This window comes from Lycium barbarum, chromosome 8, assembly GCF_019175385.1.
Source record: "Lycium barbarum isolate Lr01 chromosome 8, ASM1917538v2, whole genome shotgun sequence".
NCBI classification, from domain to species: Eukaryota; Viridiplantae; Streptophyta; class Magnoliopsida; order Solanales; family Solanaceae; genus Lycium; species Lycium barbarum.
In genome coordinates this window covers 118,135,904-118,159,262 of record NC_083344.1, presented here as the reverse complement: position 1 = coordinate 118,159,262, position 23,359 = coordinate 118,135,904, and the positions used below count along the sequence as shown (strand labels likewise).

The following is a 23,359-nucleotide window of genomic DNA, read 5'->3' as shown; positions in this document are numbered from 1 at the left end:
CCACGGAAAATCGCCGTCAATGGCGGTGTGGGCTCTGGCTGTCGGGTTCTGTGGTGGGGAAGGAGGGGACCGATTTATGGGGGCATCTTTCACGCACTAAATTCGTGCGTGAAAGGCAAAAATAGAACTTGCTCTTTAACACACTAATTTCGTGTGTGAAAGGTGCCAACTGTATTTTTGCAACTTACTCCTTTCACGCATGAATTTCGTGCGTGGAACCTATTTATGTGCTTTTTTTTTTCCTTGGTACTACTTTGATTCAACTTTTTTTTTCTATGCTACTTAAGTCGCGGATTCCAAAGATTAAGATGATTTCTTACCCCTTTTAATTATCATTATTCTATATATTAAGATGCTACATCCAGAAGGCTGGGCTGTTTCCTGCAAACTTCAAGAATTAATGTTCGATCTAGATCCTTAAGTGTTAAATTAATGATTGCTATTAGAAAATAATTAAGCTTCCGACGAAAACTTTCGATTGGATGTCACACATAACTTTAACTTAATTTAATTTCGTAGCATTTTGAGGGCGCTCGGATTTTTGGAAAAGTCTCCAAACCTTATACCCCTTCCATCTAAATTATTTATCGTGTTTCTTCTTTACACGCCTCTTAAAAATATTAATTAAAAGGAATATTTAATTATTTTACCCTTATTTATGTCTTAATACATAATCTCTTAATTTATAATCTCTTTTCATCAAATATTTACTATATATATGTTTTATGTTAAGGTATTTATAATTTTCAAGAACAATTACTATTAAAGGTAAAATTGAAAAAACAATTCATCTTGAACTTTTAAAATAACAATTAATTTGAGACAACAATTTTTAAAAATCACGACAAATAATTTGAGACTGAGGGTGTATCAGGTTCCCCTAAAGATATTTTTTTCTTTCCTAAAACCGACTCGGAACATTTTCCAAAACCCATTCTAGAGAAAGAAATCTTTAGAAAACTACTATCCAAACACTTTTTGGCTTTTCAAATTAATTTATTTAAAAAAATTATCCAAATGCCACTTAAGACTTTGGAGAACTATTAAGGGAAATGGTACAAACAATAATATATTGAATAAGGTTTTATGTTCAATTTTCAAAATATTTGATGACTTTTTTCACCTGTCCAAGTCTTGATGGATAGAGTTACTCAGTATAACAAATACCCATTCAAGATGCGTACAAATTGACTCGGGCATTATAATTAATTTTTTTTTTTTAAAGTTGACCGGGTCGATGTTGCTGGCTTCTCTAGTTCGATCAGATGTCATACACATGATACAAATTTGGAAAGAAAGTATTGCTAAATTGAAGAGCTGGGACATAAGTATAAGAAACGAATGATTGTGGTTAGGTTAGGTTAGGTTAGGTTCCTTTTATGACCCAAGAGGTTGGTTTTGACTTTTGAGACAACACCGGACAAATCTCACACCAAATAGTGAGTTTTTATATTTTTCCTTGTACCAAAGAAAGAGTTTTTTTTTTCTTGCTAAAATAGAGTGGTTTGTTTAATGAACTGAATGCTAAGGCCACCAAACATGGATAGATGCAAGCAAGCATCTAATGGTATTTATTGCTTCTATAATTCTTATAATGCGCCAGTAAGGAGGTGTGTGGATGCGCCAGTAGGAGGTGTAAGAGGTTGGCTATAATAGAAGTTAGGAGAGGTAGAGGTAAACCGAAGAAGAACTGAAGGGAGATAATTAGGCAAGACATGACACAGCTCCAGCTTACTGAGGACATGACCCAAGATTGGAAAATGTGGAGGTCAAGGATGATAGTAGATTAGTGGATAACCGAGTATTCTCCTTATTAGTAGTACTAGTTAGCATTCATGTAGATTCTTTTTTTCAAGGTGTACTACTATATGTCTCTTATTTTGCTTTTTTCTTGCTACTTTGTTGTCATTTTTTTTTCTTGATATCATGCTTCTTTTTCCTTTTATCTTGCTTTGTTCTCTGGAGCCGAGTGTAACACCCCGTATCTTAAAATAAAGGTTAGACTCGTACCGTTAGAGTTTCATAGGAAATTTGAAGGTTTGAACGTTTAGCGAAAGTGGCTAAGGGGCCTACGTCGGGCAGCCATAACACCTTGATTCATTGGGAATTTGGAAAAAGTTCCTTAATGAAAGTTGTAATACATAGAAATAGCTTTCCAGGCAAATAAGGATCAGGCCAATCAAATTTCGGATCAACAAGATATGATCGTCTCAAAATGGCTAATAGAGGGGTGCTCATATTCGATAGAATCGGCTAAGTTTTTTTCGGTAGGTCTGTCTTCCATCTCGATTTAGTGAAAATATGTTAAGAATTTGAGAAAACGTAAAACATGAAAGTTGTATCTCTTTGAAATACCTTTCCAACGGTATATTATGGAGGCCAACCGAACATCTCTACAAAAAGTTATGGCCGTGTTACTGAGAGCTGTCCGGGCTAGCCAAAATCCTCGCGAGGCGAGGAAGGCAGACGAGGCGAGAAAGTCTGGCTCGCCAAAATCCTCGCCTTTAGCCTCACTTTACTGGTATGTGGCACCCCCAGATGTCCTGGCGCATCTAAATTCTCGCGAAGCAAGGCCTGGTGACGAGCCAGGACTTGTATAAATACAACACTTAGCTTCTAAAAATCAGTTTTTCACATTCTTCAAGCCCTAGTACGAAGTTCTTCTCTCCCTACCATTAGAATACACCAAGGTAAGTCTATTATAATCATTCTAAGTGAATTCCAACATATATTCATGAATATTAAATGAGAAATCATTGTTCTTAACCTAGAGTTTTCAAGAAAACCCATATTCAAGGTTTGAGACACAAGCTTTTGGGATTCTTCTCAAAGTTCAGACTTTTATTGTGGATTGTGAAGCAGTTAAGGTATGTGAGGCTAACTATCTACGTTAGGGAACGTTTATGATTCTCCCTATGCCTCATTCTACATGCTTATCAGTAATTTGACTTAGAATACAGTTTAGCCCTACTTTCTTAAATAGTTATAGAACTGCTATCTTCTAGGGTTATAGTTTCATAATTCGTTCATGGTGATCATTTTGAATATCATGAACTCAGTATGTAATCATTATAGACTTGTGTATTGACATCACATGAGTCTCAGTCAGTGTATAATCAGTTATTTGCTTAAGTTCCATAATCAGAAACAGTTATCATGCTATCAACTAGATCCAGTCTCAGTTTTGTAAATTGTTTAATGGTGAACATCCGTATATGTATTTTTAGGCCCTAGGCCACAGTTTATGCGTACGTATTATTTGGGCTTGAGACCACAGTTTTTGTGCACATTATTTGGGCCCTAGGCCACAGTTTATATTTACGGTCCTACAGGTGATTCTTCATTCAGAACAGGGAGTACTTCAGATCCTTGCCTTCCTGTTTAGTTCAGTTTCAGTTTCAGTACTTATATTTCTTCTTTCAGTTGCTTTACATACCAGTACAATTCAAATGTGTTGATGTCCCTTTTTATTGCTTGAGGGGCCTGCATCTCGTAATACAAGCAACGATATACAGGTTGACGATCCAGCTAACTAAGACCGCTTATATCAGCTGATTGGTGAGCCCCAGTTCCTCCGAGGCGTTATCATGCTCTCAGTCTGTCCAGTTTTAGACAGTTATCTTTTCAGTATTCATAGAGGCTTCATAGAAATAGTTCAATTAGTTAGATACTAGCAGTCTTTTATGTATTAGCCTTGTTGGCTATTTATTCAGATGTTTCAGACTTTAACCAGTATTTCCGCATTTAATATATTTTCAGTCAGACTTTTAGTAGATCAACATGTGTTAGTCTTATTTCCTCATTATTGTATGTTTTGATATCACATGTTGATTCAGTCAGCCTATGGGTTCGCTCGGTCACATGCAGTTAGGCACCGAGTGTCTTGTTACGCCTAGGCCATGGTTCGGGGCGTGACACCAAGGGTCTACCGGAAACAACCTCCCTATCCCAAAAAATGTAGGGGTAAGATTTGCGTACATCCTACCCTCCCCAGACCCCACCTGTGGGAACACACTGGGTATGTTGTTGTTGTTGTTGTTGTTATAATTCTTATAACTAGGGAATATGTTCGCGCTTCGCGCAGTCGTAAAAAATCTCATTAAATCTACGAAATAATATTCTTCAAATATTCAAATATTAAGAAAAAATAAATAAATTCATGCCAAATATTTGAAGAAAAAATAAATAAATTCATGTAAGAACTTTTTTAAACAAAAAAAAATAGAGAAAATGTAAATTAAGTGACAGGACCATAACACCTAAAAATTGGAAGGAAATTGGCAAATAATTCATATAATTAATCCCTTATTAATCTAAAACTTATCCAAATGCACGGAAGTAAATATGTGTGTGTAACACCTAAAAATTGGAAGGAAATTGGAAATTAATTCATACAATTAATCCCTTATTAATCTAAAAATTCCCTTATTAATTCATCATTGCTATAATTAACCCCTTATATATATATATATATATATATATATATATATATATATATATATATATATATATATATATATATATATATATATAAGCATAACACACATACACAAAAAAAAACAAAAAAACAAAAAAATTCAAATAGAAGAATCGCATACTTGTTTTAGATCTCTTTTTTTTCAATAACGTAAAAAGTGTTTGTAGACTTGCAAATAATTACTTACAAAAGAGATGAAGACAGACATTACTACTGTCACTTATCTAGTCTAGTTAATTAAATTAGAGAATAGAAAGAAACGATTAGCAATAGCAAAACCATCCGCACAACATTAAGATTAATTAATAGCCTATTTGGCGAAGCCTCTAAAATCAGACTTTTGACGAAAAACAGTTTGTGTTAGTGTTTGACCTAGCTTTTAAAAAGTACTTCTAAGTGTATTATTCTCAAAAATACCTTTCAAAAAAATGTTTTTGGACAAAAGCTGTTTATTTTAGCTTCTGAAAAACTGATTCTGCTACTCCCCAAAAGCACTTATTTTTTCTCTCAAAAGCCTGGTCAAACACCTTACTTTTTTTAAAATAAACACTTATTGAAAAAATAAGTACTTTTGAAGGAAAAATAAGCTTGGTCAAACAGGCTATAAGTCTATTTGTTAGCCTTTCCGAATTCCATATGAAGGCCATGCAATAGGAAAAATAAATCAAATTAAGAAAAGCAGGAAATAAAAGACAAAAACTTGAAGAAAAATGATGTGGGCAGACAAAGCAAAAACAAAAGGAATAAGGATAATAAATTAATTGGCCATCTAAGAAAGGTGTCACGTAACTCCTTCCAAGATAAGAATAATATAAACCAAAGTAATTTGAAATATAAATGGCAGGTGTTCACGGTTGGGGGAAAAACGATATTCTTTTAGTTTGATTTGGTTTAAAATCTTTAAATAATTGACAATATTTGATTTATTTTTATTTTATTAATTATTAAGAAAACTCGAAGGAAAAAATCTAACCAAATTAATAAATTACATACTCATGTTTATAATTATATATATACAATATATTAATTTTTATAAATAATTTAAATAATTTATACTTATTCTTATCATTAATTTTATCTGTCATAGCTAATGGCTTTTATATATGTTCCCAGAAAAGAATTTTATGGCAGAACAATACCTTATTGTTTTTCACCTACTGATATATTCCTCCCAAGCAATTTCGATCCGGAGTGAGATAAGCGAGAAAATTTGGAGGTTATTAGGCCCTTTTTTTCATACCTAATCTATTCTTTCACCGTTTTGGTATAAAAAGGAATAGCAAATTATACATCCTGTTTCACATAAATAAAAAATAAATAAATAAATAAATAAAATAAAAAGAGAGAGGGAGAGAGAGATTGAGGGTCGTACGATTATGGAGACATTTAACTTTTTATGAGACCTTGAGTATGACACTCTTACTTTTTGAAATAAAAAATTTACAAAATAAAAATATAAGAGTGATACAAAATTATGAATAAAATATTTAACAATATTTACAAAATTTCAGTTAAAAGCAACTGAATTTATACATTTGGAATACCACACTTATATATATACACATACTTAACTTCATCTTACAATTTTTTTTTAATACTTCTAAGATCTGAATTCTATAAGAATAAGTGGGCGTTTGAACATAAGAATTATAAAGTTTGGAAAATGTGGTATTTGTTTTCAAGTTGAAAATGGTGTTTGGAAATTGGAGTTGTGTCTGGACATGAATACACATTGGAGTTGTTTTTTTAATTGTTTTTAGTGATTTAGGGTGAATTGTGAAAATCACATTTTGGAGTTTTTGGAATTCCGGAAAATTTTGGAATTTAAATTGTAACAATTCTATGTCCACACAGTTTTCTGAAATAATATTCCAGAAAAAAGAGAAAACTCTCCATGCCCAAACGGGTCCGATTCTTAGTTTATTTTGCTCATTAAGTAATTAGATTGCCTCATTTTAAATAAAATGTGTCACACCAAATAATAAGAGACATATATAGGATATTCATTTGGCCAAAATAGAGAAACAAATTAATACTGTAGAAGAAAATAGTCCATAGATACAGTGAATGACCAAAGACTAAAATCTAAAAGAAGAGAATGTTGGGCAAGATGTGTTCAATTCAATATAAGCTCATATTGTAGACTCACTCACCAGGCTATCTTCTTCATAGGATGAAAAAATGGGCAAAGTAGCTATAGTTGAGCAAAGAACGTCATGGTTACGAGAAAAAGTATGCTAAGCCAAAACAAATGGGAGGTAAAAAGATATATTCACCTGTGTTTTTATATAGTTTGTAAGATCATCATTAATTGCCTTCATTTAGTAGCAGAAAATGAAAAGCTATTGGAAATGAGAGGTTTTAAAAATTGAAACCGGAGCATTTCATCATTAATTTTCCTGAATACATGCTCTGTAGTGAAGTAATGAATGTAGAACAGTTTCTAGTCTATTTTTTTTATTATTATTAAGCCATTTAGTTAGTAAATTATGTATTAAAAATCCAAAAAATTGAGAGAAAAGATAAATATGAATGATGGTCATAGAGAGGTGTTACATCACCTTGTCTATGTCTAGATTTATATTATATATAGATGTTCTGGTGGAGGACACAGTTGGTCCATCTGCTTCACTACAAGTCTAGTGCTGTCAACTTTGCCATCAAGGCCAAAACTCGTGGGGGGGGGGGGGGGGGTGTGAGACTACCGTATTTTTTCCTGAGGTAATAAAGGATGTAGAATTTGACGGTAAAAACCAATTCATTGAAATCCTATTTCTTTCTCCTTTCTACTTTCCCTGTTAGTATAAAGAAACTTACCAGTCTGTGGCGGACTCAAATTATTTTAAATAATGGGTGATCAATGTCTTAGATCTCAGAATGCTACTTTAAAATTGAGCGCTTAGCAAATATCTTTGTATATGTTGCATTATTTTTTCAAGTCACGACTGCAGACTGAAATTTTTCTATAATATTAAGCAAGAGTTGGGACTTACAATTTAATGCGATTTTAAACAAGTCAATCTAATTACATAAATCAGATTTGCTCCTTGAGAACATTGTGAATAGCCTCAACAACATTTAGCAGGAACAAATCTGAACCATGGTTTGCTATTAAAGAAACAGATAGAGGAAGATTATGTTGTACACCTAAGGGTATGTTAACCTGGCAAAATCCAGATACTCCAGCAATTGATAACAAACTAAAAGCTTTAGCACGAAATCCTTCCAATGCTGTCGTTTCACTTCTTAATTTTGGTGGAAGTCCAGGAACTGTTGGAATTGCAAGAATTCCAAAATCCCCGAGAAGATCAGCGAGAGCTGCTAGAAGCTCAGCTTTCACAGAGCGACACACATCAATATTTTCATCTGTAGTCTTCAGTGCATCCCATATTCGTTCTGCTATTCCCGGACCTAAACTTGGTTTAACCGTACTAACCCATTCTCCGTGATTCTCCTTGAATTCATACTTTTGAAGCAACCGCATCGCACTTGAAAGAGCTAGCAACGATGGAATGTAAGTTTCTGATTCCTCATTGCTAGTTCTAGCGGTCATGAACTTTTTCAAACTTGGAACAGTTTCCTCGATGTAATCTCCTAGATTCATGTATTTAATCATATGACTTCCATATAACTTCTGCACTGAGTTAACCAGTGTTTCAATCAATAGGTTACTCTTAGAATCCAGAAGCTTAAAGCAATCTTCTGCGACGATAATGTTAGTTGGTCTTACGGTATTCACTTGGGGAGATTGAAGTAACACTCTTCCAACTTGCTTTAAGATCAGAGGATCCCTTGCAAACCATCCCACTGTATCAAAACTTTGTGCCATAGGTATAACTCCATCCGTTGAAACAACTCCATGAGAAGGACGAATACCATAAATTCCACAATATGATGCAGGAACTCTAACGCTTCCTCCAGTGTCGGTCCCTAAGGAGAAATCTACAAGTTTTGCACCAACTGCAACTGCAGATCCACTTGAAGATCCTCCAGGTACCCGATCTGGTGAAACAGGATTAACAGGTGTCCCGTAATGAAAATTTTCACCGTTTATACTATAAGCCATTTCATCCATCACGGTTTTACCAACACTAGTAGCACCAGCCTTCAAAAGTGTCACTACAGTTGGTGCAGTAGATGTTGCTGCAGAATGGGTCTTGGCCCAGTCTGGATTTCCAAAACCAGTAATGTGTCCTTCCACATCAAATCTAATATCACACTATAACCACTCAGATTGCAATCTTATGATGGTACAGAGAAATCAAGAACTAAATTTCCTAATCTCGTAATTAATGAAAGAAGAGAATCAAACAAAATAATCAATAAGATAACTGGAAAACTGAAAAATAGACACAATTAACCCCAACAGCACAGGTAAAACATCAAGGCTCAACAATTAACCAAAAATCAGCGATTCTTGATTCCCTATCTCGAGTGAATAGCATGATTGGCTTTCTTTCAAATGTAAATACATGTAACCAAATATGCAAATAATCTCTAAGGAACGTTCGTCCATTCTTGAAGAAATAAGTTAATGCATTGTCTTCACAATTTAAAGTAATCACTCTGTTTTAATTTGTTTGTCTTACTTTTTGTAAGGTTTTTTGAGCATTTTAATATTACAAATGTCTTTCACATTTTGTCCAAGTTCCTTACGTTTTTGTGCCTTGCCATGCAACTTTTTTTTTCATTTGGGCAGCCACAAAAGTTGACCATGTCTTTCACATTTTTTGTGGTAAAAAATGTGAAGACCATGGCAGCCACAAAAGTTGACCATGGCAGCCACAAAAGACACAAATTTGGTATACATTTCTCACGTTTTTGGCAGCCACAATAGGGACCAAATGTAGTCTTAGTTCTCACGTTTTTTAGTGGCATACAATGACCATAATGTGACCATTATTCTTGTAACTCCTACTTATTATTCACCTATAAATAAGGTATCATCTTTAACTTGTGAGTGTAGAGAGAAAAGAAAATATAGATTCTTTGAAGAATTCATAAAAAGTGAGGTAAGTAAAAAATAAAAGAGTTTATTGGTTGAAGGAAGGTGTTCTTCTTTCGGTGGAGCTTTGGACTCAACATCTTGTCCAGAGTTTGTTGAGTTATACGACGTGATCGGGCTGTTGTATCCTGGAGGGGACAAGTCAGAAAGATTACTGTTGGACCGGTAAATTTGCTGCAGTGGGCTTGAATCTCCTTAAAGAGAGCGAGATATCCGCGCCTCAGTCGAAGAAATTTTATTTCTTCATTTTTATTTTTCAATTGTAATTGTAATTTCATTGCAATATCACCAACAATTTTAAGGAGATTCAAATGGCTACAATTGAAAAATCGGCGGATATCAAAGTAGGAGATCTTAACAAGCCATTTCGGTTCAATGTTACTCATTTTAAGAGATGGAAGGGTAAAGTACTTTTCTACTTAAGTTTTCTCAATGTTTCTTATGTGTTAAATGATAAGAATCCAAATAAAGTAGACAACTCTTCCACGAATGATGAAGAACTTATTTCTCTTCAAGAAAAAACTGAAAAGTACGATGAAGATTCATACAAGTGTCGGTATTATTTACTTAATTGTCTATCAGATAATTTTTATGATTATTATGATAGAACTTACTCTACTGCAAAGAAATTTGGAAAGCGTTGCAGAGTAAATATGATACCGAGGAGGCTGGAGCGAAAAAATATGCTGCTAGTAGATTTTTTCGTTTCCAAATGGTGGACAACAAATCAGTGGTAGAACAAGCCCAAGATTTTATAATGATCGTTGGAGAGCTCAGGTCCGAGGAGATAAAAATTGGAGATAACCTTATTGTTTGTGGCATAATAGATAAACTTCCACCTTCATGGAAGGAATTTCAAAAAACCATGTGCCACAAACAAAAGGAAACCTCTCATGAAATTACAATTACAATTGAAAAATAAAAATGAAGAAATAAAATTTCTTCGGCTGAGGCGCGGATATCTCGTTCTCTTTAAGGAGATTCAAGCCCACTGCAGCAAATTTATCGGTCCAGCAGTAATCTTTCTGACTTGTCCCCTCCAGGATACAACAGCCCGATCACGTCGTATAACTCAACAAACTCTGAACAAGATGTTGAGTCCAAAGCTCCACCGAAAGAAGAACACCTTCCTTCAACCAATAAACTCTTTTATTTTTTACTTACCTCACTTTTTATGAATTCTTCAAAGAATCTATATTTTCTTTTCTCTCTACACTCACAAGTTAAAGATGATACCTTATTTATAGGTGAATAATAAGTAGGAGTTACAAGAATAATGGTCACATTATGGTCATTGTATGCCACTAAAAAACGTGAGAACTAAGACTACATTTGGTCCCTATTGTGGCTGCCAAAAACGTGAGAAATGTATACCAAATTTTTGTCTTTTGTGGCTGCCATGGTCAACTTTTGTGGCTGCCATGGTCTTCACATTTTTTACCACAAAAAATGTGAAAGACATGGTCAACTTTTGTGGCTGCCCAAATGAAAAAAAAAGTTGCATGGCAAGGCACAAAAACGTAAGGAACTTGGACAAAATGTGAAAGACATTTGTAATATTAAAATGCTCAAAAAACCTTACAATCCCCCACTCATTTCAATATAATCATAAGAGAGTTTATCAGTTGAAGGTAGATTAATATGCGTAATGAAGGTGTGCTCTGCATTGAACCTCCACTTAGTAAAACAATAATCTTTACTCCAGAGCCATCCGGTTTTAATTTTTTTCTAAGGACCCATTTACACCCAATTGTTTTACAACCTGGTGGTAAATCAACTAACTTCCAAGTTTTATTGGAAATAAGTGATTCCATTTCATCATTTACAGCCTCTTTCCAAAAAATAGCATCATGTGAAGATAAAGCTTCTTGTAAATTGAGAGGGTCATCTCCAACATTAAAAACATAAAAATCAGGACCAAAATCTTTTTCTACTCTAGCTCTTTTACTTCTTCTTAACTCAAAATCATCACTTTCTTTATTTTTCAAAAAAGAAGTAGAAGAGCTAGGTAGTGACAAAATATTTTCATTAGTCCTATGACCCCCACTATTTTTAGAATCAAATGGAAATTTGTTTTCATGAAAAATAGCATCTCCTGATTCTATTAGTATATTATCTTCAAGGCTAAAAAATCTATAGGTTGTACTATTTGAAGCCATTTTGACATGAAAGATCTTGGTGAGGCAAATTTAATTCTTGGAATAAAAATTACTAAAACATGTGATGGAATATTCCTTGACCAGTCACATTATGTTGAGAAAATCTTGAAAAAATATAACTTTCTTGATTGCAAGCATGTTATAACTCCTTTTGATTCAAGTGTTCACTTGTTTCCTGTTCAAAGTGACAATGATGTGATAAATCAAAAGGAATATGCTAACTTAATTGGAAGTTTGAGATATGTGACTAATTTCACTAGGCCTGATATTGCGTATGCAGTTGGAGTACTTAGCAGGTTTACAAGCAAGTCAGGTAGTGAACATTGGCATGCCATAACGAGAGTTATGAAATATTTAGTTGGTACAAAAACCTATGACTTATTTTATAAAAAATATCCTGCTGTACTTGAAGGCTTTACTGATGCAGATTGGAACACTTTATCTGGTGATTCCTGTTCTACCACTGCTTATATTTTTACGTTGGCAGGTGGTGTTATTTGTTGAAAATCAAAAAAGCAAACTATTATTGCTAACTCTACCATGGAGGCTGAACTAATTGTTTTAGCTTCAGCTAGTGAAGAAGCGAATTGGTTAAGAAATTTATTATTTCAAATTCCTTATTTTGAAAAACCAATTCCTCCTATTTTAATTCATTGTGATAGCACCGCTGCAATTGGTAGAGTTCAAAACCGTTATTATAACGGTAAATCCAGACCTATAAGGAGAAAACACAGTACTGTGAGATCATATTTGACAAGTGGTACAATTAATGTTGATTATGTCAAATCTTGTGATAATCTTGCAGATCCACTAACCAAGGCCTTGGCAAGAGAAAAGGTCTGGAGCACATCGAGGGGGGTGGGATTGAAGACCATAAATTCATGAGTCGTATATGAGGAAACCCAACCTGGTGACTAGAGATCCTATAACCAGGTTTAATGGGAAAAGCAAATCATATGATGACTTGTTGAGAAAAATGCACTATTTTATTTATTCTCTCCCTGTGGTGTAAGTGCATTATTCTGTAACAATTTGTGGAGGTTGAGTTTATAAACTCTTAATGAAACTCTATAGCTCGTATGATTGGGGTGTTAAGTTACAGAAGCACTCTTGACAGATTTCACTTATGTGAGTGTGGAAGTAGGCCGCTTCCTATGAGAATTGGGCTCGTTCTCAAAAGCACTCATGAAAACTGGGATAGCACGAGGCCGCAATGTGCTGGCTATTAAAGCTCATGTCAACACCTTGATTATTATGTATAAGCAGTAATTCTTTATTTCCCTAAAGCAGTCATAGTTCAAGTTTGAGACCACTACAGCTCTGGAGTAAAGATTATTGTTTTACTAAGTGGAGGTTCAATGCAGAGCACACATTCATTACGCATATTAATCTACCTTCAACTGATAAACTCTCTTATGATAATATTAAAATGAGTGGGGGATTGTAAGGTTTTTTGAGCATTTTAATATTACAAATGTCTTTCACATTTTGTCCAAGTTCCTCACGTTTTTGTGCTTGCCATGCAACTTTTTTTTTTCATTTGGGCAGCCACAAAAGTTGACCATGTCTTTCACATTTTTTGTGGTAAAAAATGTGAAGACCATGGCAGCCACAAAAGTTGACCATGGCAGCCACAAAAGACAAAAATTTGGTATACATTTCTCACGTTTTTGGCAGCCACAATAGGGACCAAATGTAGTCTTAGTTCTCACGTTTTTTAGTGGCATACAATGACCATAATGTGACCATTATTCTTGTAACTCCTACTTATTATTCACCTATAAATAAGGTATCATCTTTAACTTGTGAGTGTAGAGAGAAAAGAAAATATAGATTCTTTGAAGAATTCATAAAAAGTGAGGTAAGTAAAAAATAAAAGAGTTTATTGGTTGAAGGAAGGTGTTCTTCTTTTGGTGGAGCTTTGGACTCAACATCTTGTCCAGAGTTTGTTGAGTTATACGACGTAATCGGGCTGTTGTATCCTGGAGGGGACAAGTCAGAAAGATTACTGCTGGACCGGTAAATTTGCTGCAGTAGGCTTGAATCTCCTTAAAGAGAGCGAGATATCCGCGCCTCAGCCGAAGAAATTTTATTTCTTCATTTTTATTTTTCAATTGTAATTGTAATTTCATTGCAATATCACCAACACTTTTCTTTTTAGTTCGTTTAAAAAGGATGTCTCTTTTCTTGTTGATGGCATGTTTAAATCACAAGATTAAAAGACATTTTAGCACATTATACATATATTTAATGTAAAATCACAAGATTCAAAAGTATTCTTTACTTTCTTAAACTTCGTGTCAAGTCAAACAAGAAAAACAAATTGAAACGGAGGAAGTACCATTTTATTTCAAAAAATTGCCTACAATAAACAATCAAAATAAGGGCATTCATTTGTATGCTTTCTCCTTGCCATCGCTAGGAAAATTCTTATTCAATGCTAGGGTCAACTACTTTTTAAGAGCATATAATTAAAGCTCAGACACCCAGCAAAATTAGGACTGCTAAGAAAAAGATTGAAACTTTATGAGACTAGAAGCAGTGTCTTGAATTTCGAACTACTCCGTTCATTTTAATTTGTTTGTCTGATTTTAACTTGATATGGAGTTTAAAAAAGTAAAAAGACTTTAAAATGTTGTGATCTTAAATTAAAAATATGCTCTTTAATCTTCTGGTCTTAAACACGTCACATAGATAATTGAAATTAAGGAGCTGTTTGGACATGGTTTGAAACCATGATTTGAAATCATATTTGGACATGTAATTTAGATATCTTAAGTAATATTTTCTCTTATAGACATAAAAACCCCACAAGTTGTGAAAACTATCAAAACATTCTCAATTCTTATACAATCTTACCAAATGAGTAAGTCATAGTTCATAACAAAATTAATACGCTGCTAGAAGGCCTTCTAAAAAATATAACATCAATTGATCAAACTTTAATTCAATAAAAATGAAAATTTAACATGAATAGTAATATAACTACTCTTTAATATAATTCTTCTACATGGTAGACATAAATAAAGGTTGGTGAAAGTTAATAAGGTTGGTAAATGATTAGTTGAAGTAATTCTTAAAAATATTTACCAATTTTATAGTTTTTTTTATAAAATATAAATTTATGAGTCAAATTTTATATTTAAAATTTTTGAAATCATGACTTGAAATCCAAATCATGCAACTATGGTCTGAAACCATGAGATGAAATGCATGTACGAACGCTAATTTCTTCTCATAATTTCAAACAATGATTTCAAACCGCATGTTCAAACGCCTACTAAATAGCTGTCAAAAAGGAAAGAGACATTTTCTCTTAAAAGGACTAAAACGGAAAATAAGAAAAAAAATTGAAACAAAGGAGTATTAAGTAAAGGACTTACATGTCTTTCACAGCAAAGGTTAGACCATTCAAGGGGAGTTCCTCTGAAGAAGAAGTGCAAATTGGTTGCAGTGTGAATTTCTCCATGAAAGCTCCACATGATTTCGATGACTCCATATTCTCCATTCTTTCACACTTCACTCTTTAGTCTTTACACTAAAATCCATAACAAATATCCACAGGATTGGTTTTAGCTTTTCAGACAAAATGCTAACAACACATGTTTTATTGCCATTGGCCATCTTCTTGATTTTTTTTTTTTTAAAGATAATGTTTGGATGAAATACAATGGGTGGTTGAGCACCCACTAACTCTATGTAGTGTATGTCCACCATTGCTATCAGGCGTACTATGATAGGATAGATATTATCAAGCACGCATCTTGAAATGAATGGAAAATTTAGTGATAGCATAATACAATGAATAGGCCCTCAAAAATAATTTTATTTTTTAAGTATGCCATCTAATTTTGGACGTGTACAAGAGGCACCTTAATTTATTATCATTTTGTCAGTCGAATACTTTAACTTACAAAATGATCATCTAAACATCTCAAAAATTCTTTATCACCTCAGTGCCACGTCAGCATTTGTATTTATGTGTTCAACATTTTATAAGTTGAGGTGTTTACCTGTGCACACCCAAAGTTGGAGGACATACTTAAAAGATGAGGTCAAATTTGAGGGCTTATTTATGTATTATGTCTTAATGAAAAGTAAGTTAAAAGAATTACTTAAAATAAAGTAAAAGGAAAATCGTGAAGCTAAATTTTGCGATTTAGAGCAGATATACCCCTCGTTAAAAAAGTAGTGTATATATACCCCTAATGTTACAAAATAGTGCAAATATACCATTTTTGCGGACAAAATTTTTTGTAAAAATCATTTAGCTTATCTTTTAATTAAAAATAATGCCACGTGGCTTTAAAAAAAAAGTCTACCCTTTTTTTTTATTAGACATATTTTTCTAAAGTCACATTGTAATTTAACAATTTAATAGTTCATAGCAAAAAGGTTATATTTGCACCATTTTGAAACGCGAGAGTATATATATAGTACTTTTTTAACGAGTGACATATCTGCTCTAAATCACAAAATTAAGTGGTATATTTGCACCTTTGCCCGAGAAGTAAAGACCAATATGACAAATTAAAGTTGAAATTAATAGCATGGAATTTTCCTAACAAAGGGTACCTACCCTGCTTGGAGTTTCCTCTTTATTTTCTTTTTTGGTCTTCATTATTGTTTAAGTCAAGGCCGTCAAATTTTGTAACAACCTTCCTAGGATATTAAAAAATGTTGGATGTAAAAGGTGGCATAATCTAACTCACTTTCTTGTGATAGTTGTTTATTTTTTAAGCATATTCTAATACTAGTTCTCTTTGGCGGAAAGTAGTCATATAATCTAGCATAACCTAAATTCTAATTCCGTGATTTTCAAACTCTGAACCCAAAAGCCGAATTCTAGTGTATGAAGGCAAAAGTTCATATGAACTACTAATTGTTAAAGTTACAAACTCGTTAAAATCATAGACCGAAGATAAGATAAAGAAATGTCATTTTCCTTAGTATTGAGAATCCGCTACTTTTGTAGCACAAAAATAAAAAAGTTGAACCAAACTAGCGCAAAAAAAAAATACATTTTTAGGTTTCACGCACTAAATTAGTGCGTGAAAGGACCAAACTGCACAAATGCAACTTGGGCCTTTCACGCACTAATTTCGTGCGTGAAAGGACCAACCTGTTAAAAAAAAAATTTGACCTTTCACGCTCTAAATTCGTGCGTGAAAGGGCTCAACAAAAGTCAGCCCTCCCTTCCCCACCAACGACCCGAACCAGTTCAACCCCACCAGTGTCCCGCCATTAAACCTCCATATCAGTGGTCCCCAACCCCCCAAAACATCTTTTTCGTATTATTTTTCAACCCAAAAGTCAATATTCTTGGTATATTGAAGTGTAGGAACAAGTTTCTAAGGTTAGATTTTGGAAGCGGCGCAGAGGTCATTTTGAAAACTCAAAAAAACCTTCAATCTAGGTATTTCACTACGAATTTTTTATTACATTGCTAAATATATTATTACCCTAAGCATGGTCATTGTGTAAGTGTGGTTGGATTTCCCGTTTTGCGCACTTTTTTTGTGCGTTTTTGGGCAGTCCGTCCACTGTTGGGACTGCCCTTTTTTTTTTAATTTGTTTATGTATTGTTAATTAGTTAATTATTTATTAATTGTCTATTTAGTATTTGTTAATTGTTCGATTAGCGACTTAAGTATTTATTAATTGTTAGACTAGCTATTTTAATTGTTAGACTAGCTAATTATTTATTGAGTTTTTGTTAAGCCAATTGTTTATTTGCTAATAATTTCTTAATTGTTTCATTAGTTAATTAATTGTTTATTTGTTAAATATACGATAATAATTTATTAATTATTTTATTAGTTACTTAATTATTTATTTATTAATTAATTATACTAATTGTATGCTAACTAATTGTTAATTATTTGACTTATTAATTTTTAATCTTTATATTTTAGGATTGAAAACCCTTAGTTTAGGATTCATAACCTGTAGCTTAGGATCGAAAACCCTTAATATAATTTTCGATAAAAGATTACATAACTAATATTACTTGTTAATGATTGATTTATAATACGTAAAATAGATGGGTCACCACAATCCTTAATAAAATTTTGATAAAAGATTACATAACTAATACTACTTGTTAATGATTGATTTAAAATGCGTAAAACAGATGGATCACCACCCTCTTGATCCGGGGCCTTTCGACCGAGAGTTACTGTATCTTCAGCCCGAGCATAGGTCGCAACATATATGGACATCCGACCTGCAGCCTGAGTCTCAGGTCCATACCCGGTTAGGGGACTCAGCATGGGAGATCTTAGCTGCTCACCCCCCACATCCTCCTGTCCTGGATATACTACGTCGGGGCAGTATCTACCGGTGCGTCGAAGTTGGTCGGGTACAACACGATAGGTCGCTAGTGACGGCATTGATTGAGAGGTGGCGACCGGAGACGCACACATTTCATCTCCGCACCGGTGAGCCTACCATTACCCTTCAGGATGTGGAGGTCATTTATGGGTTACAGGTTGATGGACGCACATTGTATATTGAGGAGCCTCCTGTGCTGCCACCTTACCGGGATGAGTTGACTAGGCTCACCGGTTTCGCAGCTCTGGATGGTCATATTTCCGGCCAGAGTCGGCTTTTATTGTCGGCCCTTTACGCTCACTTGCGCCTCACAGACATGCAGCATCCGATTGGAGAGGACACGCCTCAGGTTGATGTTAACCGACGCACGCGTTTATACCTACTCATCATATTCGGGGCCATCCTGTTCCCGAACACTTCGGGTTCGCATTTAAGCTTGAGGTATCTTCGGTATATCGACGATCTCGCCAAGATAGGATGTTATAGTTGGGGCGCTGCTGTGCTGGGCTACATGTATCGAGGATTCTGCCGATGTTCTATGGGCACGAGGGTAGAGGTCTCTGCATCTTGCTCGCTCCTTCAGGTAATATATTTAGGTGTGTGTAATTAAACACAAAATATATATTTTTTAAAACGACGACTGATAAAATGTTTTTTAAATGACTATATCATATATGGGCGTGGACTAGGTTGAGACCTTTTCAGCCCATACCAGCTCACCCTCCCGCTGACTACTTACTGTGCTGATGCCATACGCGCGGAGATGGTCGCGAGGCGTACACCGACATGCGGAGACGCATCACAGCCTTCTCCCGTTTAGGGATCAGCTAGACCGCATGACGGCGCAGACGGTATGTTCATATTTTGGATCCACACGCTAGACCACATAGCTACTATTTTAGTCTTTTATTGTTAACTAGTTCAATTATTTTTACAGGCTTTTATATGGACACCGTATGATCATATTTTGGATGAGCTGCCGGCGTTTTGTAGGGCTAGTCAGCACATGTGGATGTCGCGGTGTCGCAAATTTGCAATCAAAGATTCACAATGGCACTCTAAACAAATTGATGTGGGGGGCTGCGATGCAGCATCAACAACGAAAATGGGCTGCAAAAATGGATCTGATCAGGGCAGTGAGTGAACCCGCATACGTTTGGTTGATGAAGCCCGGAGTTGAAAAATGGACGCTTCATGCTGATGGAGGCAAAAGATGGGACATGCTCACAACAAACAGCTCAGAGTCTTTCAATGGCTTACTGAAATCTGCTCGAGGACTACCTGTCACCGCAATGGTGAGAATGACTTTCAAGCAGGTTGTGGAGTGATTTGTTGTTAGGACAAGGCAGGCTAGAGCGATATTAGCTGACGGCGGGACATGGATGCCAAAGCCCTTCAAAAATATGGAGCATTATAGAAAAAAAAAAGTGAGCATCACCAAATGACCGAGTATGACCCAATTCAACATGTGTATGAAGTTAGGACGGGTTATTACAACGGTAAGGGTGGAAACGTGCATACCGTTTATGAGGCAACAAGAACATGCACTTGTGGTAAGTGGCAAACGTACCACATGCCGTGTTCTCATGCTGTCAAGTGCTTCGAGAGAATGAGAAAAACGGTAACAAGTTATGTGGCGGGGGAATACAAGGTCCACAGTTACCTTAGAGTATATTCCGGCCAATTCCACCCACTTGGTAATGAAGCTTATTGGCCAAACGAGCCGTTTTCGATGGTTGCTAACAAGGATTACATCAGGAAATTGGGCATTAACTTACGGAATCGTAGACCCAATCAAATGGATGTTAGTGAAAGAACTTACTCTCGCAAGTGCTCTACATGTAAGCAATATGGCCATGACAAGCGTTCGTGTGGGCAACAAGGCCGTGGTAGTACAAGCATGTCTAGAACTTGAAGATTATATTTTTATTGTAATTTATTATTGTATTGCTTTGAATTAGTATTGTAATTAAATGGAATGAATTATTTTTTAATTAGTATAAACCTCTCGTATTGGATGAATTATTATTAAATCAAATATTTATATTTGTACATTCAAATATAATAAAACACTTAAATCAAAATCCTATAAATATGACAAGTTTCAAAACTTACTTCAGGACACTTTAGAACCCCTAAAACGACGATCCAAACGTTCAGGTGGACTTGATGTAATGAGCCGACATTATTGTATGCAAAAAAAGATATTAAGTTTTATATAAAATATTGATATTTTGGGATTTTGAAACATGACTAATCTTTGCCCAAAGTATGGAAAAAAACGTGATTTGAAAGGTAACACCGAAAAAAAAACGGAAGAGCTCTTTCACGCACTAAATTCGTGCGTGAAAGGCCCAAGCTGCATTTTTGCAACTTGGTCCTTTCACGCACGAAATTAGTGCGTGAAAGGCCCAAGTTGCATTTGTGCAGTTTGGTCCTTTCACGCATTTTTATTTTTTTTACGCTAGTTTGGTTCAACTTTTTTGTTTTTGTGCTACAAAATCCGCGGATTCGTATTGACTAATAAGAGAAGATTTTGACCATTTCAAATAGACCCAATAGTATGAAAATAATACAGATTTATATGTAAGGTGTGTATAATGGAAATTTAATCGAGCACTTTATTGGCATCACTAATCGTACAAGCATTTAGAAGGAGAAATGTAAAAAAATTCATAGAAAGTTAGATATTGCATGCAAATAAATTACCAGTCACATAAAATTAACTATCCAAAGAACAGAAACATAACAGATTAGCAATAACTCGGACGCAGGGGCGGGTCAAGGGCCCGGGGAGGGTGTTCACCCTCGGAAAAAAAATTACACTATATGTAAGATTTTTATTTTTTATAATATATATATAGATTTGAATACCCTAAACACGAGAAAAGGCTGATTCATTGATTTAGGGGGTTTAAAGTCTACCATGAGATTCCAAGTTCAAATTCCTGAAAAATGAATATCATTTCCCAGATCTGAGAACATAAATTTTTCAAAAAAAATGATATTCGAGACGACAAATATATCACCTCCAAAAAGAACAAATACGATAGAGTCACTCAACGATGGGTACTAAAAGACGAGGAAATATCCATCTGAAAGTACACGTGTTTTAAGAAGTAATACACGTGATTATAGCCTTATAGGAGAACGCCAAGAAATTTAATCATCAATGAGTCAGGGCCACGTTTATAGTACCGCTTTACTTTCTGTCCATATTAGTATTATTAGTATTAGTACTATTAATAAGGGGAAATAAGAGGAGTTTCCCGTTCATAGTAATTGACTAATTCGCCCTTCTACTTGGGGTACTTTCGTAATTACTGATTTTTGTGTTGAGTTGTATTCCTATTGCACTATGTGATTTTGACTTTATTTTTCGCTGCGTTGACTGAATAACCAAGAATGTTTGCTCTAATTCTCATTGCACCCTTGTGGTGGAATTGATTGAGTTGTAAAAATTAGGTGTGGGTGTTCGATTTTTCGGTTCGATTTTATCAAATTTCGGTTTGGCTATTTCGAGTTCGGTTTTTTTTAGTTGGACACCAAACACCAAACCAAACTAGTTTGGTTCATTCGGTTTCGGTTTTTTAAAGTTCGGTTCGGTTCGGTTTCGGTTTTTTCAATTCGATTTTTTAATATAATATTAGAAGCGATTCCATTGACACTAATTCATATTCTCAAAAGCAATAAAACATAAAACTGATAAATTGAAATCAAAATCAAACAAACAGGATACACAAGAACAGAAAACTATAATCATGACATAGGATTACTAGGTGTTATATACATACCGTAAGAATAATTAAGAAAACATATAAAGGACATACATTAATCCTACAGAGACATCCTAGTTACCTTTCTTTGTTAAGGATATTTGATTTTTCAATTGAAGTGGAAAATTAGGGATACAAATGCAAAAGAGGACTTATTACGATTGGGTTTTTTTTGCTTTAAACTTAATGGGCCTGGACTATTTTAATTTTTTTGGTAATGTACTAAATTTCGGTGCGCGTTCGGTTTTTCGGTTCGGCTATTTCGGTTTCGGTTTTTTGACGATGGACACCGAACCAAACTAGTTCGGTTCGGTTCGGTTTGTTAAAGTTTCAGTTCGATTTTTCGATTTTCGATATTTATGCCCAGCCCTAATAAAAACACATTTTACCCCTCCTTTTGCACTTTTGTACAATAAATGTATTTGTGCACTTCTGTAAATTCAATGAATACTTAGCCTTCTTTCAATACCCAAAAAGGCATTACAGGTGGTTATGTCACGTGAACATGCACTCATAAATTCACAAGTGTCAGGTCTATGTGCTATCAAATTTATATTCTTCTTTATTATTGTTTGTTAACGTTATAAGTTGTACTCCATTCGTCTCATTTTATATTATGGTGTTTGATTTGATATAAAATTTAACAAATAAAGAAAGATTTTTAAAATTTGTGATCTAAAATAAAATATAAAAATTTGTGTGGCTATAAATTATTTCACTAGGGGAAAAAAGTAAGTTTAAAGTTAAATTGTTACTAAATATAGAAGATGTCATTCTTTTTTTTGACCGACTAAAAAAAATTCTCATACAATTTGAAATGGCGGGAATACAAAAGAAAAGTTCATTTTTGCAGACATAAATAAGTGGTATACATGAAAAGAGATTGAAAATTTTGATATTAGAATCAGCTCTAAAATGGGGGACTGGCGGAGCTTAATAAAAATTTGACAAAAGTATCAAGATGAACTCCTTAAAATCTTTTATGCTATAGATAATAAAAATCTTATTTGATAAAACTATCAAAACTACTCTTGCTGAATTTCATGTTTAAAGTGTCAACAAAAATTTTATGCTATAGATAAAAATAAATTTTCACACCACTCAGCATCAGCTAAACAAATTACTTATTTACTCATGTTGATTAGCCCAACGTGATGATAAATCAGGTCCATTTAGAATTTGATTTTCAAGTAATAGTTGAGACCAACAAAATTATGATTTTCTTTCCTTTTCAACTAGTGACTAGCGATTTACCATTAACTTCAAAGTTCTTGGGAGATGGACTCTAAAACAAGAGTTCTTTTATAACAAAAGGCTATAATTCAATTTTGGGACAACTACGTATATATACATCTTAAGGAGAAATATTTACGAAACGTGACGATAGTTTTATATTTACAAAACATAACATTACAAATCCTATACAAAACATGCTTTTTTTTTAATATATATATATATATATATATATATATATATATATATATATATATAAATTATTTTTAAAATTATTTTTTGTTTATTTTTTTAAAAATATATTTTTAAAATGTTTTTTTAAAAAATATTTTTTCGCTCAAAAATTTATGTATGAAATGTGTATATCTCGCTCAAG

The 23,359-nt window shown here is 34.1% G+C and overlaps 1 protein-coding gene across 1 annotated transcript; it reads right to left on the bottom strand.

Annotated features, from left to right (window-relative positions):
• Positions 1-7,423: 7,423 nt before the first annotated feature.
• On the bottom strand, positions 7,424-15,301 carry LOC132606887 (amidase 1). Its single transcript, XM_060320555.1, has 2 exons — positions 15,025-15,301; positions 7,424-8,685 (listed from the first exon to the last, which is right to left on the bottom strand). The coding sequence occupies exons 1-2, from the start codon at positions 15,147-15,149 to the stop codon at positions 7,512-7,514; spliced, it is 1,299 nt and encodes a 432-aa protein (XP_060176538.1). The 5' UTR covers positions 15,150-15,301; the 3' UTR covers positions 7,424-7,511.
• Positions 15,302-23,359: the final 8,058 nt, after the last annotated feature.